This window comes from Pleurodeles waltl, chromosome 9 (assembly GCF_031143425.1).
Source record: "Pleurodeles waltl isolate 20211129_DDA chromosome 9, aPleWal1.hap1.20221129, whole genome shotgun sequence".
Lineage (NCBI taxonomy): Eukaryota > Metazoa > Chordata > Amphibia > Caudata > Salamandridae > Pleurodeles > Pleurodeles waltl.
The window spans coordinates 914,102,992-914,117,608 of record NC_090448.1 but is presented as its reverse complement, the minus strand read 5'-3'; the positions used below and the strand labels follow the sequence as shown (position 1 = coordinate 914,117,608).

General features: G+C 40.5%; 1 protein-coding gene across 3 annotated transcripts in view; it reads right to left on the bottom strand.

The window, feature by feature from the left end:
• Positions 1 to 215: 215 nt before the first annotated feature.
• Positions 216 to 14,617, bottom strand: part of GSKIP (GSK3B interacting protein) — a 40,154-nt gene continuing 25,752 nt past the window's right edge. For all 3 annotated transcript variants that reach the window (XM_069208271.1, XM_069208270.1, XM_069208272.1), the window contains one exon: positions 216 to 1,570. In XM_069208271.1, the coding sequence (XP_069064372.1) occupies positions 1,409 to 1,570 (162 nt within the window). In that variant the 3' untranslated portion in view covers positions 216 to 1,408. The remainder of the gene's footprint in view (positions 1,571 to 14,617) is intronic.

The window sequence follows — 14,617 nt, the reverse complement described above, 5'->3', positions numbered from 1 at the left end:
GGCCCTCTGTATTTTTTCCACCTCCTTGAAGGATCTGCTTGAACGTTGGCATGCCAATTTAACTGGATGATTCTGTGCAGGTTCATCAAATGGTGCCAAAGTTAAACGCAAAGTGAAAATTGCATTTTCCATTCACAATCCTATCTATAAGTGTTATTTAAAACTATGGCAAATGCAATTGCCAGCGAGTAATACATTAATTATTAAAGCAACAATTTTACTTTGAATAAAAATATTTCCTTTATTTTTTACTTAAGTTGTTTCACAGCATCCTTTTTTCCATTCATAAAATTAACATAGAATAACTGATTGTTGTTCAAGTACAACTTGCAACACCATTAGAAAAAAGAAAGTTGCAGTAAAACAGTGACCATCTTCACAAATTTTTTTAAGCAAATACAACATAAAAGTCCTATGCAAATAAGAGAGTTGTATTATAACCTAAAGAATGCAACATTTGGCCAATGAATAATAAGTCTAAAAACAATTTAAAATGCTTGCTTATTCCCAGACAAAGGTCTTCTCTTTACAGTCCATGGATGTGCTTCACTATTGTATAACTTTTGTACACAATACATTCATGTTAAACAATCTATAACCAAAACATATACTGTTACATATTTAATATTGTAAGCTACCCCTAAAAACAATAAATAACTGTAAAAAAAAAAAAAAAAAAAGGGAGCATTTGAACCTCATTAATAGGAAGCTTTTAAAATTAAGCGCACATAGTGTGTAAACAGCGAAAAGGGCACACATGTACCCATTTTTCTTAGAAACTCTTTAAACTTTACCCATTAAAATATTGTTAGCAAAGATTAACTAAGCCACAAAGAACTTTCTTTATTTTACATTAACACTTGTTTTAATCACTCATTTAAAACGAGTCACGAATGTATATGCAAATATAAAAATCTATTTTCTTAAAACTATCTCTTTGCTGGCCCCTTGGAACAGAAGATCTCTTTATGCAAACATGAACACTGAAAAGATGCTGCCTAGAATAAAAATCGAAGTACAGACTGCTCTATTTTGGCAAAAAGGCAGCAAACATACAAAGTAAGCACGCACTACCAGAGGCGAACAGACCCAGTGAATGAGCTAGTGAGCAGACTTTTAGGTGGGCCCACTCTGGCAGTATAACTAATTGTCAGAAAAACTCTTTAAAGATCGAATGACAGCGCCATGTAAGTTACCATGCACAGCAATATACTCATCATGGCTTACATTAGATAAAGGCAGTGACTCACAAATGCGCAGTCAAGTTAACAGTAAAACTACAACTATATACTGCTTTGTGAAAAAGGGAGCATGTGCTGAAGCCTCAAATACATTTCAAACTTCATGCTTAGCGTTCCTTGCAGCACAAACTCTCTACAAGTAATAAAGCTAGATGTAGCCAACGGAGTCAAGATTGCCCTTCCCTTTTCAAGGCTTCTAGTCTCTGTAAAAGTGCATTTCCAAAGGCTTCACGGTATGCTGGACTAAGAGAGTCCAACAAGGAATATATCGTCTCGTGGTACTGAGTTTCGGAATCATCATTTACATGGTCAAAAGCATGACCAACCACCTGCAGAAAGAAACAAGAAGGAAGGCTGTAAGGGTTTATGGTCTAAGCATAAGCCAAAGGCTAAGAACTTTAACAAATACAGTTACATAGGAGAAACCACCTCTGGTACAATATTTATAAACACTGTTATAGTGGCGTGTCAACAATACGAAGGTGTTCCGCTGAAGCTAACGGATTCAATTGGATAAAAAGCAGCTCAAAATCAGAGCCAAGAATTAGTGCATTTTAATTATTGTGCTTGGCACAACAGCACTATAAAACTCATACTGTCTCCTCGCGTTTCTCAGGAAAAGAGAGGCTTAACACTAAATAAATGTGTCTGCATCTCAAGGTGTGCTTTTTCAGTTAGATACGTCATGCAAGATGGAAACAAGCTCCAGAGACCACCACTGATGTGTAAAACATATAAAGGACTATAAACATGTGCAACTCTGCATATTATTTGGCAGTAAAACATGGCGAAAAATACTGGCTGCCTATGTGATTGACCACAACTTAATGATTGGACAAAGTAGTGAAGCACTCATTTCTATTGTGTGGCTATTTATGTTTACAAATTGTCCTGCAAGATAAAGTACCACACCTTACACATGCATGGGATAAGTAAATTTATACGTGAGGTCGTAACTTCTACAATTCATATAACAGCCTCAAAATATATGTTTATTATACAACCTCATAGGTGTTGCTAAAAAGTAATTTCTCAACTCCCTCTTTAAAGCCTCGTGCTGTACAATTTATAACATTACAAAGCATACGACAGATTGGAGAATACTACCAAAGGTTTCAGCCATTAATGTTTCTGGTGCTGATTTGACTGAATAAGGATTCTAAACCTGAATTAGCTCTGCAAGTAGTTTTAAAAACAGGTAATCCTTAACGCCTTCCTTGGGTCTCCCATGTTAGACATATTAGTAACATCTAGTTGGCTAGTCCCTCTTCATGCACTGAGGTAACTCTAGGAGAGCAGAGTAGCTAGCAATGGTGCGGCAGGTGCAACTGCACTAGTGCTAAGGGCTTTGATGGTCCCACTAAAAGCCAATCAGCAACTTTTTTTTTTTTTTGGTACTACCAAACCCAGCGATCGGGGTCAATTTCCCGGTCTACTTTAGAGCCTATTGCGCTTTGCTATGCCAATGCTATAGGAATGTTAAAAAAATAAATAAAAAAAAAAAGATTTATTGCATGTTAAATTTGAAACATTTTATTCCCTTCTTAACAGCTAATAGAGAATAACTTAACTACATTACAAACTGCCATCAAGTAAAAAAACGTATTTGGATTTAATGCCATTATACGCATCAAGTGGCATCATTTACAATTTCATTTGTGAATTCTACTATTAGGCAGATATTTTGCTAACTGGGAAACAGACAAGTGCCCCTTTTTCGCTATTCCAAACTAAAGACGAAACACTTCCCTTTTTCTTACCTTCTAAAACGACAAATTGCGACAAATGTGGCTAAAAACACTTCTGCTGGAGTATACCATTATGGATGTCAGACAAGCCCTGGATCTGTTTAGGAGTACACAGGAGCCGTTGTCACTTTTTGTTCGTGACAAAAACAATTCCTAGCATCCTAAATGAGGATTCGTTGAAATGGGGAATTATTATCGATCAGTGGTTCCCAACCTTTTGACTTCAGTGGACCCCCATTTTATCATAACTGGAACCTGGGGAGCCACACTGAATCAATATTGGAACCAGGGGTCCTCCCCCCCCTCCCCACTGAGTCATTACTGAAAGCTCGGGTCCTAAACTGTATAAATATTTGATTTTCTTAAAAGTCGCGGACCCCCAGGGGTCCCCGGACCATAGATTGGGAACCACTGTTATAGAGTTTTAATCATATAATGCCTCTTATTGCTGAAAAAAGGTTGGTCTACTTGTAAGCCCTGGAGTTCTAATTACTTGAATTGCTCGATGAGTAGTTCATATATGAACAGTCCTGCTTGGTTCTGTGGGGAGGGCTGACAGAGAACGGGACTTTAGACTAGTCTGGCAAATAAGGGTCCAGAAAGTGTTTAAGCACTCTGGTGCAAACACAGTCTTAAAGATAATATGCACCCTGAAGTCGGCCAGGTAATGGAGGATTTGCCTTTCAGCGTCATTCTGGCCTACTCAGCTGTTTTAAATGATTGTCCTGATTAAGATGGTGATCCTTCTAAGGTACCTTTATGTTTTTCAGTGCATTTTGTTAATTACATAAGCTCCTGACTGCATCACACTGGGCACGGTTGGGACTACAGCTACCAGTTTTATGGTATTTATTTTTTGACATTTCTGTCTCCGTTTATCCATATTCATTTTTTGCTCATTTTTATATGTATTTAGCCGTATTTAATTTGTGCTTAGTGTAAAAGTGAAGCTGTAATGGGTATATTTCCACATATATTCAACCAATAAAAGTATACTCATGTTTGAATATCCAGCAGGTTCTAGCCATTTAAATTACAACACAATCATCTGAAAACATCTATTGAGTAACACCTAAAAAATATCTACATCTACAGTTAAAACCTCTTCGGAAAATCTTTTTTTTTTGTTAAACTTCCCTAGTTGTTAATCTGCATAGCTGCTGAACTGTCAACCATGATTGACGGTGAGAATCGTATTGGCCAAAACCGGACCCAAGTTCCACATTTAAAAATAAACACAGACAGGAGAGTAGAAGTTTTTCTGTCTGTATTTATCTGCAAAAAACTGTAAAAACAAAAAAAACTGGGAACCTTAGTTGGGACATAGGATTAAGTTGGATACTCAAATTACCTTACAAGCAGAGTGCCTTTTATACCCTCAATAGAGGAAACCCTAATAAGGTGTGGAGGTGCAACCCTCAACTAGGGCTGTCATAAGGACACGTTCGTTCTTTAGAAGCAGAAACAGACAACAAGCATGGGCAAAGCCAACTGATTTCACCTATGCAAAATCTATTGCCTTTGTCAATATTTTTTATATGTTGCATTGCAATTGAGCTTCTGTGCAACATGCCTTAAAGTAAAAAAAGGAAGTGCTAGGACATGGCCAACACTGACTGTGTCCTAGTGTTTGTTTTTATTTTTAAACTTTGAACTATGCTGCAAAAGGTTCAACTACTGTGCAACATGTAAAAAACAAAAAAAAAAAAAAACATTGACAAAGCCAACAGATTTTTCATAGGCAATACCTATTGGGTTTCCCCAAGCCTTGTTTTTCTTTTAGCTATTTGGTTTCAAGAGCCCCCTGGGAACGCACAGGTTTATAAATTCCACAACATAATCAATTGCATAGCCACCATTCAGGACGGAGGCCCATATAGGTATGGGGTTTGGAAGGTTCCCAAACCACGACAACTCAGAATACATTTGATTTTATGTCAAGACCCGGAGGCCAATATTATGCAGTAAATTCTTTATTTCGACCACTCAGCAGCATCTTTAAAGCTTATAGAATTAAAATCTTTAAACATTCTGAATATCATAAAACCCTCAAGCAACCAATCCTCTTCCTTTCTTTTATTGCTGCTACTGCTCACTCAGTTAAGTTCATATCCACTGTGTGCTCATTGTGCTTGTGTGTGTAATGTTTAATAGAGAATGAGTGATTTATGTAGTAGCCTCTGGGTGAGATAGAATGATTTATCAAGTGGAAATGGTTAGATTATATATTTATTGCTGAGGCCAATCCCAGGCTTTTATGAGTATTAAGATGGACATTGTAAGGTGCTTAAATTTCATTTGCAGTATATTTTGAGAAACACGGGTGCCCGTGATCACAATGTAATTTAGGCACATCACGTGGAAGTTTCAATTTGGTAGATGTGTACACAGCTTGCAGTGGCAGTGATTTTTGTGAAGTGGTGTCTTCAGTGTTATCGACGGTAGCCATAATCCTAGGGTAATGTATCGTTCATTAAATTATTAACAAATAGATTTGCTTTGTTACCACATTCCTTAGAGCGAGCCGCACAGCTTAAAAAGTTCCAACCATCTTGATTAATTGTTGGAGGGCGTGTGCGGCACGCGTCCACGTTACTGTCAAAAGCTAGAAAGCTAACCTGTGTACCGTAACAGAGAGGCATTATTTGGGCTTGTTGTCCTTTTAGAAGAAATGTAGGCGCGGGGCTTTTCGGAGCGTTCGCATTGGAAATTCTGTCAGAATGCTTTTCCTTGAGTGAAATTGACGTTTGAAAAAGCTGGGCAACATTGGTTATTTGACAGCTTTGTCTAGGTTTTTCAGAGAAAGAGCCTGTAGTTTTAATCTTAGTTTTATAAGGTTCTGTGAGAGTTGTAGGACTATAAGATTGAAATTTGTTGGTGAAGCAGAAGTATTTTAAGGTACTTTAAAATGGAGCAAGGTGAAGGCTCACAGGATCAGAGTCTAGAGGACTATCTCAGTAAGGTAATTGGGAAAATTACTTTAGAAGCATCTAATAGAATAGAAAAAAGTTGGAATTGTTGGCAGCAAAGAACCCCTGCTGCCAGCGGAAACAGGTTTAAAGTCTGGGCGGGAAGGCTTCTCGGATGATGAAGCATAAGGCTGCCAGCGAAGGGTTGGCAAAGAAAATGAAATCTACTGTGGTAGAACATGTTTGCTATCTCAGCAGGCAAGTTGATGATACAGAGGGCATACAAGAAGGGCGAGAAAAATGCCCAGAACATAAGCGGAAAAAGAGCCAAGGGTCCAAAACATAAGGTGACCATTTGTGACGATTCTTCCAGAAGTGCAGAGGTAGAAATTAGTTGTTCATCAGATTTTGAGTCAGATGAGGCATCTGTAAAATAAAGATATCCAGTGGACGGTAATAAGGCCAAGGAAAATGGGTCTCTTGTGGATCCTTTTGGTCAAGACATGTTCGACCCACTTGTGATAAAACAACACATTTACCCAGAGTGGTCTCCATCAGATCATGTTGCACAGTATATCCAATACTGGATGAGAGGTGAGATGCTGAAGGATGTGCGTGTTAGATTAAGGTCCGAATGCCTTAGGCCCTCTATGGACAAGAGGGTTTTAGTGTCACCGGAACCAGACGTCAAAAGTTTTGTGTTCATTGGTAAAGGTGGACGTGATCCTACAAAGGGTCTTCACAAGCGCCTCAGCTCTTGCCAAGATTGGCTCTTGGATGTGGCAGGTTTACTTACAAAGATATTTGATATAGTTAAGGAGGTGTATGTCTTTAAGAATATAATGGCTATAGAGAAATTGCATCAATGGATTCAGAGGGCAATATGGTGGTTGGGTAATGCTAATACGGCTCTCTCTAATGAGAGAAGAAAGAGCATTTTATTAAAAGTAACCCAAAGCTGGTGGATCTCGCCAGCGAGGAAGAATGCCCTTCTGCGAATGGCTTATTATTTGGGGACACCTTTATAAAGGAACTTCTGAGATACGTGGGAGCATTTAGTTCTCTTCAAAAGTCTCAGAAGGAGACTAAAAAAAGTTTTTCAGGAGCATGGTTTTGGGATGGGCAGGAGAACAAGGGGCCGTTCCCTGGCTGTGGCATCACCAGAGGCTCCTTTTCTCTTGGCTACAGAAGCTATCAAGAACAGCAATCTTACCACAGTGGCAGATTTTATCCCCAGAGGCAGAGAACTCTGGGTAGGAATACCCGAGGTGCAAAAAGTAACAGAGGATCAACAGGTAAGATTTGACCTTTGTGTTACCCCCTTAAAATTGGGCAGGAGACTTGCCCATTTTTATCAGAGCTGGTTTCAGATTATAAAGGATCCTTGGATGTTAGAGACAGTTCATAATTTTCTAATAGAGTTTGTAGAGAAACCAGTGCAATGATGTGCTTCACTAAAGTTGATTTTGCCTTCCGATCAGATGAAGTTAATAGATTTAGAAATACAGGAGTTGATTACAAAAGGAGCAGTGGTGTTGGAGGAAGTTCAGGTGGATGGGTTGGCAAGAAATATATTCTTGGTAGAAAAGAAAGACAAAGGTACGCATCCAGTTATAAATTTGAGAGAGTTAAATTGCTGGGTGGTTTACCATCATTACAAGATGGAGGGAGTAACTCTGTTAAAGGATGTGTTGCAGAAGGGAGATTGGATGACCCTGTTAGATCTAAAAGATGCCTATCTGACAGTTCCGATTTGGGAGGATCATCAGAGATTTCTGAGGTTCCTGTGGAAAAGAAGGTTGTGGAAGTTTGTGTCTGCCTTTCGGCCTCTCATCAGCACCATGGTGCTTTACGAACATCCGATGGTCTGTGGCTGCTTAATTGAGGCGAAGGGGTATATGACTGAATTTATTTACATATATTTATTAAGGATCTAGAAAGGGAACTGGTGATTTTGCATACAAAGTTTGCAGTAAGACTTTTGGAGAATTTAGGATCTGTGGTAAACACAACAAAGTCAGTTAGTACCAGGGCAGCAGACTCAATTCCTTGGTTTTACAATCAACGCAGTGATAGGAATGCTGAAGCTACCAAAAGGTAAAGTTGAAAAGGCTAAGGAAAGAGATAAGGAATACTTTAAAGTTGGACAGTGTGTCACTGAGAATGTTAGTCCGTACTGTAGGTCTTTTGTCTTCTACTATTCAAGCGATTTTCCCAGGGCCTCTGCACTACGGGGCCTTACAGAGATTGAAAGCAAGGCACTTAAGAGATGGATTGAGGCACCCATATTCTTTGTCTTTCTCAAGACGCAAGACAGGAATTGACAGTGGTTGAGAAATATGGTGGATGATCGCGCAATTTTTGGGGAGAATCCAGATTTAGTTATATAATCAGATGCAAGCTTGGAAGTATTGGGTGCAAGTTGTGGATTGCTGGTGGTAGCTGGATGGAGCGGAAATGGAATTTGCATATAAACTGTTTGGAATTGTTAGCAGTTGTTTTTGCAGTCATGTACTTTGCAGAACAGTGAGTCAAGTGTTCAGTGGTGTTAAGGAAGGACAATGTGTCTGCAGTGAGGTATGTCAACAGGCCGGCAGGACCACGTTCATAGGGTCTGACAGATTTGGCACAGCTCTTTTGGGAATAAGGTATGGAAAGGGGCCTAAATGTGCAAGCAGAACATATTTCTGGGTTGAACAAATCTGTGGCAGATTGGTTCTCAAGAATTTTCCATGATTCCAGTGAGTGGATGTTGGACAGAAATATATTCAGGATATTAAGCAATTTATGGGCCCAGTTTCAGGTGGATCTCTTTGCCAACAGGCTGAATGCTCAGGCTGACAGATTTATCAGTTGGCACCCAGACCTGAAAGCAACAGTGATAGATGTCAGGCCTCGAAAAATCATGAAAATGTTATTAGACCTTCAGGTCGAGTAGCTTGAATAATCTACTCGACCTAACTGTAATACACTTGACCCAGAAAAGTTTCTCAAATTGAGTGATCCTATGCTAATATCATACTTTACAGTCACCTTTTTCTTAATTCTCACCTACAGGTGCATCTTCCAGTATGGGACTTCAGCATTTCTGCTGTAAAAAGTTCTTTTGTTTGATTAAATACACTAAACGTTTGCTCCATGTATAATAAATCTAGCGCACATATAGGGTACACATGATCCAGGCATGACTTGCCTCTTAGTTTACTAATAGCTTTGCCATCAGGGCACAAATGTTTCTCAGTTTATGTTTAAATACTCACTTTAAATAAATAAATTACTAAAGCATGATGTGGTAGCGTACTGTCATTTACAGACAATAAATGTCCTAGAAATGTCCAAAACCCTTCCCCACTAACTTGCAGCTTAACTGATAAAACCATATAGTGTATGAACAATAATCTGTGTAAATTGGGTTGCAAAAAACATTTATCATTTGCACATAACCAAGTAAAGTGTTCTGACTTTTTTTTTTTCACCACACAGAAGTACAAAAAATGGTCTTTCAAAGCTACCGAAATATATTTTGAAATGTTTGTAAAGCTGACTTAGGTTTTTCCTAACACACAACATGTATATAACCGACACTAAAAGCCTTTTATTTCACATAGGTCAAACAGTTCACCTTACAAAATCCGGGAACTCTGCAGTCACAAGGCAAAGTATTTGCATTGCAAGAAGACAAACTGACTTTTTACCTCTGTCTCTGAACATACAGCAAATGTGACGAGAATAAGATTTAAAGGCATCTTAATTGCTAAGTCAGTTACTGACAGAACTGAACACCTCTTGTTTGTCCACTCGCCAGAAGGGTCGAGTGGAATCTAAAAATAGCTCGACCTCAAAATAAAAACTTGCCATAGCAAGTGGTCGAGTAGATTTTTCGAGCCCTGGATGTGATTCTCCTGGAATGGAGAAGCCTTCCTCCATGTGCATTTCCTCAACTTTCCACAAATGGGAGCGTCAAAGGAATGATATGCAGATTGAAGGAGACAACAGTGATGGCCACTCCTTTGTGGAGCTCTCAGGGGTGGTATCCAATAATGTTGAAGATGAGTGTAAATTTCCCTGTATTGCTACCAGTATTTCCAGAGATTTCAAGAGGTCCGCAAAGAGAAGTACACAGTCTTGTGGCTGCAGGTCAGTTAACGATGGTGCCATGGCGACTTTCAGGAAAGTATGGAAAAAGCCTAGACATTCATCAGTGGCTTCACGACTCGTTGAGGAATCGTGGGCACCAGGGACAAGGAGGGCATATAGAATGGCTTGGAACAAATGGTTTTGCTGGTGTGTGGAAAGTTAGTTTGATCCAGTTTCAGTTAATGTATTTCAAGTAATTAATTTCTTGACAGAGTTATTTGCAAAAGGTATAGCATACAGGACAGGGGATATATATACAGATCAGCAATTGCTGGTAGTCGTCGTTAGAAATGGGGTCTATAGTTGGCAGCCAGTTTGCACCCTGTCCAAGTAGGGACCCTCACGCTAGTCACGATAAGGGAGATACACAGTTCAGATAACCCCTGCTCAACGCCTTGGTAGCCTGGCACGAGCAGTCAGGCTTATCTCAGACGCAATGTGTAAAGCATTTGCACATAATACACAGTAATAAAGTGAAAACAGTACAAAAAGGATACCACACCAGTTTTAGAAAATTAGCCTATATTTATCTGTGTAAAACAAGACCAAAACGAGAAAAATCCAACATACAATAATAGAGATTTTAATTTTGCAAGAATTAACTTAAAAATACAGTTCCTTGAAGTCAATAGCTCCATCTGCGGCTATCACAGCATTGTGATCAACAAATCCAACAGTTCAGGCCGGCCGTGGCATCGCGGGCCAGCTATGGTGTCAGGAAGACCAGCAAACAGTACCTTGGAAATGCAGGGCATTGTGATCCTCACAATGAGACCCAGAGTGCGGCGTCTGTTCTGGAGGTTGGTGTGGGGTTTGTCACACGCATTGCAGATCGAACTCCGGGCTGACTAAATCAGGGGCACCGGCGTGGATGCTGTCGGGGCTGCAGTGTGAAGTGGGGCAGTGCAGCGTCCCTGATCACGGTGCACATAGCGTTGTCGTTGATGAAGTGCTGCCGGTGGTAGCCCCACGGCGGCGGTACAGCACACACCGTGCGGCCCCCACTGGTCGCGGGGGAGACAGGGGTGTCTGTTGGCAACGCTGGAGTGATGGCACCGGTCCATCGGTGGACCCGGGCTGAGATGTGGGGCGGGACAGTGCATCATGGACCTCACGAGCGGTGTCCTCAGGCCACTGTGCAGGCAGCAGTGTCAGTGTGGAGCGGCGTCACTGGGAATGCCAAGGCTGCAGTGTCAGTAAGGCGATGTGAAGTGCGGGCCCACAGGTCGCGGTGCAAGCAGCGGCTCGGTGATGGCATCAGGGATGGCGTCTGTGAGACCAGGATTGCGGTGCGACGTCGGGCACGGCTCTGTGTAGCGTTGTATGGTCATGGTGCAGTCAGCGGCGTTGTGGTAGTTTTTCTTCTGTTGCATCACTAAAACTCAGTTCCCATTGCTGTAGGCACATGAAGCTGAAGTCTTTGATATCCCTGAAACTTACAACAGGAGGCAAGCTCAACTCCAAGGCCTTGGAGAAACTGAACAAGCAGGATTCACAGCAAAGTTCAGTCTTTGCCCTATTTAAGGCAGAAGCATCAACTGCAGGCCAACCCAGGAAAACACACACAGCAAAGGGGCAGTACTCCTCCACCAGCCCTTCTCCTTGGCAGAGGTTCCTCTGGATCCAGAAGTGCTGTAAATGTCTGGGGTTTTGGACCCCCTACTTATACCAGTTCTGCCCTTTGAAGTACGCAAACAGAAAGAGAGAAAGTCTCTGTGGTTCACAAGATCTTGCCTTGCCCAGGCCTGGCCTCAGACACACTCCAGGGTGGTGTAACCTGCACTGTGTGAGGACAAACACAGCCCTTTCAGGTAGAAGTGCAGCTCCTTCCTTCCTGCTGTAGCCTATGAGATTCTTCAGGATATGCAGGCTACACCACAGCTCCCTTTGCCTCATTGTCTAGAGGGAATTCACAACAGCCCAACTGTCAGTCTGACCTAGATGTGGAATACACGAGCAGGCAGAGGCACAGAATGGTTAAGCAAGAAAATGCCCACTTTCTAGAAGTGCCATTTTCAAACACGCAATCTAAGACCCAACTCTACCAAAAGATGTATTTTTAAATTGTGAGTTCAGAGAACCCAAACTCCATATCTCTATCCGCTCCCAATGGGGAACTGCACTTAAAAGATATGTAAAGTCAGTCCCCCATGTTAACCTATGCGAGAATTAGGCCTTGCAATAGTGAAAAACAAATGTAGAAGTATTTTACTATCACAGGACATGTACAACACACCAATACATGTCCTACCTTTAGACTACACTGCACCCTGCCCATGGGGCTACCGTAGGGGGTTACTTAAATGTAGTAAAAGGGAAGGTTTGGGCCTTGCAAGTGGGTACACTTGCCAGGTCGAATTGGCAGTGCAAGACTGCACACACACAGACACTGCAGTGGCAGGTCTGAGACATGTTTACAGGGCTACTCATGTGGGTGGCACTATCAGTGCTGCAGGCCCACTAGAAGCATTTGATTTACAGGCCCTGGGCACACATAGTACACTTTACTAGGGACTTATTAGTAAATCAAATATGTCAATCATGGATAAACCAAGTACAATTTACATAGGGAACACTTGCACTTTAGAACTAATCTAAAGTGGTAAAGTGGTAAAGTGTGCAAAGACAATAACCCAGCAAAAACAAATCAGAAGAAATAGGAGGAAGAAGGCGAAATGTTTGGGAATAACACTGCAAAAAAAAAAAAAAACAGGCCATTCCCAATAGTTATGTTTTGGTTAATGGGTTTTCTGTTGGACAGGATGTTACGGTGAAGAGATTGTTAAAGAGTATTAGGATTGCCAATCCTCCTGGTACTAGATATTCAGCCCTTTGTGATGTATCTAAGGTACTGAAGTTCCTGGAAAGTTGGATTGATAATGACGATTTGAGTTTAGGTGATTTGTCTTTGAAAGTGACTATGTTTTGTGTTTAGTGTCATTTCAACTAGTTTCTGATGTTCGGACTTGGGAGATTTCCTTTAGATCATATACCCCAGAAGGTATTTGTTTTCATTTGAGAACAAAGACAAATTCTTCTTAAATATTTTACCCATACTTTCAAATACCGAAGTTATGTGTTGTGTGAAGAAGCATAAGTGCAGAACGATTTTGTTAAGATCACCTGGAGTGGAACAGTTGTTCATTTCTTTTAGACATACTCATAAAGCAGTTACTTTGTTGACTGGCAAGGTGGGTGAAAGAGATTATGAAAAGAGCCGGTATGGATGTAAGTTTGTTTAGTGCACATTCTGTGAGGTGTGCAGCTCTTCAAAGCCTTGTGTGATGGGCGGACGTTTGCAAGACATTTTGCATTGTGCCGATTGGTTTTCTCACGCTGTGTTCCAATTATTTTTAATTTTAAGCCAGTGGAGAGTGCTGAAAGATGTTTAACTGGTAAGCTTTAAACATGCATAATATTGGCCTTTGTGTTATGACAAAATGTTGACATTCCACAGTCACCATGGGATGAAAATCTGGATTATATTAAAGACATGGAGGCTATTATCCCTCCCAGTTCACATCCTTTCCTGATTTTTTTTAAATTGTTAATTTTACTGCAGGACAAGTTTAAAAAATCTTACTGGAATATCGATGGATGTGTTGAGGGTAAGATTGGTTTCCTAAGAAGAACTCTTTATTTACAAGTTGGGGATGTGACTTGAAGATTTATTTTAGTCTTCATTTGCAGTTCATAAAAGAAGGAAGAGGACGGGCTGTGGCAGTTTTATTATGTTCAGAATGATTAAAGATTCTACGTTCTATAAGCTTTAAAGATGCTGCTGAGTGGTGGCAATAAAGGATTTATTGCACAATATTAGCGTCAGTGTCTTAAATAAAATCCAGATTTTCAGCCCCCCATGGCTGTGGATAATCTAAATTTTTGTTAGACAGGATGTGAAGCTGCTGTGCAAGATAGGCTGATGTACAACATCAGCGGTTCTTAACCTTTTTACTTATGTGGACCCCAACTGAATCATTACTGAATTCGGATGCTTCCCACTGAGTCACAGTGGGGAGCGGAGGACCCTTAGCCCATAGAATTTCTATGATGTTAGCCTCAAAACAATGCACAATAACACAAAAACAAGTAAATACCAAACAAATGCTTGAATACTGAAATATTTTGTTTAACTCACAATCAGACTATGTTTTTATATTCTCAATTTTTGCCTTTATTTAAAAAAAACTTTTTTCTTTTAAATTCATTGTATTCTGATCATATTTAATTTTATATAACAGTCGCAAACCTCCCTGAGTAGGCCTCACGGACCGCAGGGGGTCCTCGGTCCACACGTTAAGAAACACTATACTACATTGTAACTCCTTGCCTTAATAGCCAGGCCAAAAGCTTGCAGGGCCTGAAGCACTTCTTAGAGGTTCATCACTTGTTTCGCCCAGCTAAAGCTGTACATAGTAATGACATCCAGAAAGACAATACTTAAGTCTTAAAACTCAGACAGAATCTTGTTGACAAGCCTCTGGAAGGCGGCATGAGCATTTTTCGACTGAAAGTGCATCACTCTGAACTAATAATTGTCCATGGGAGTCTAAAATGTTGTACTCTCCGACACCTGCTTAAA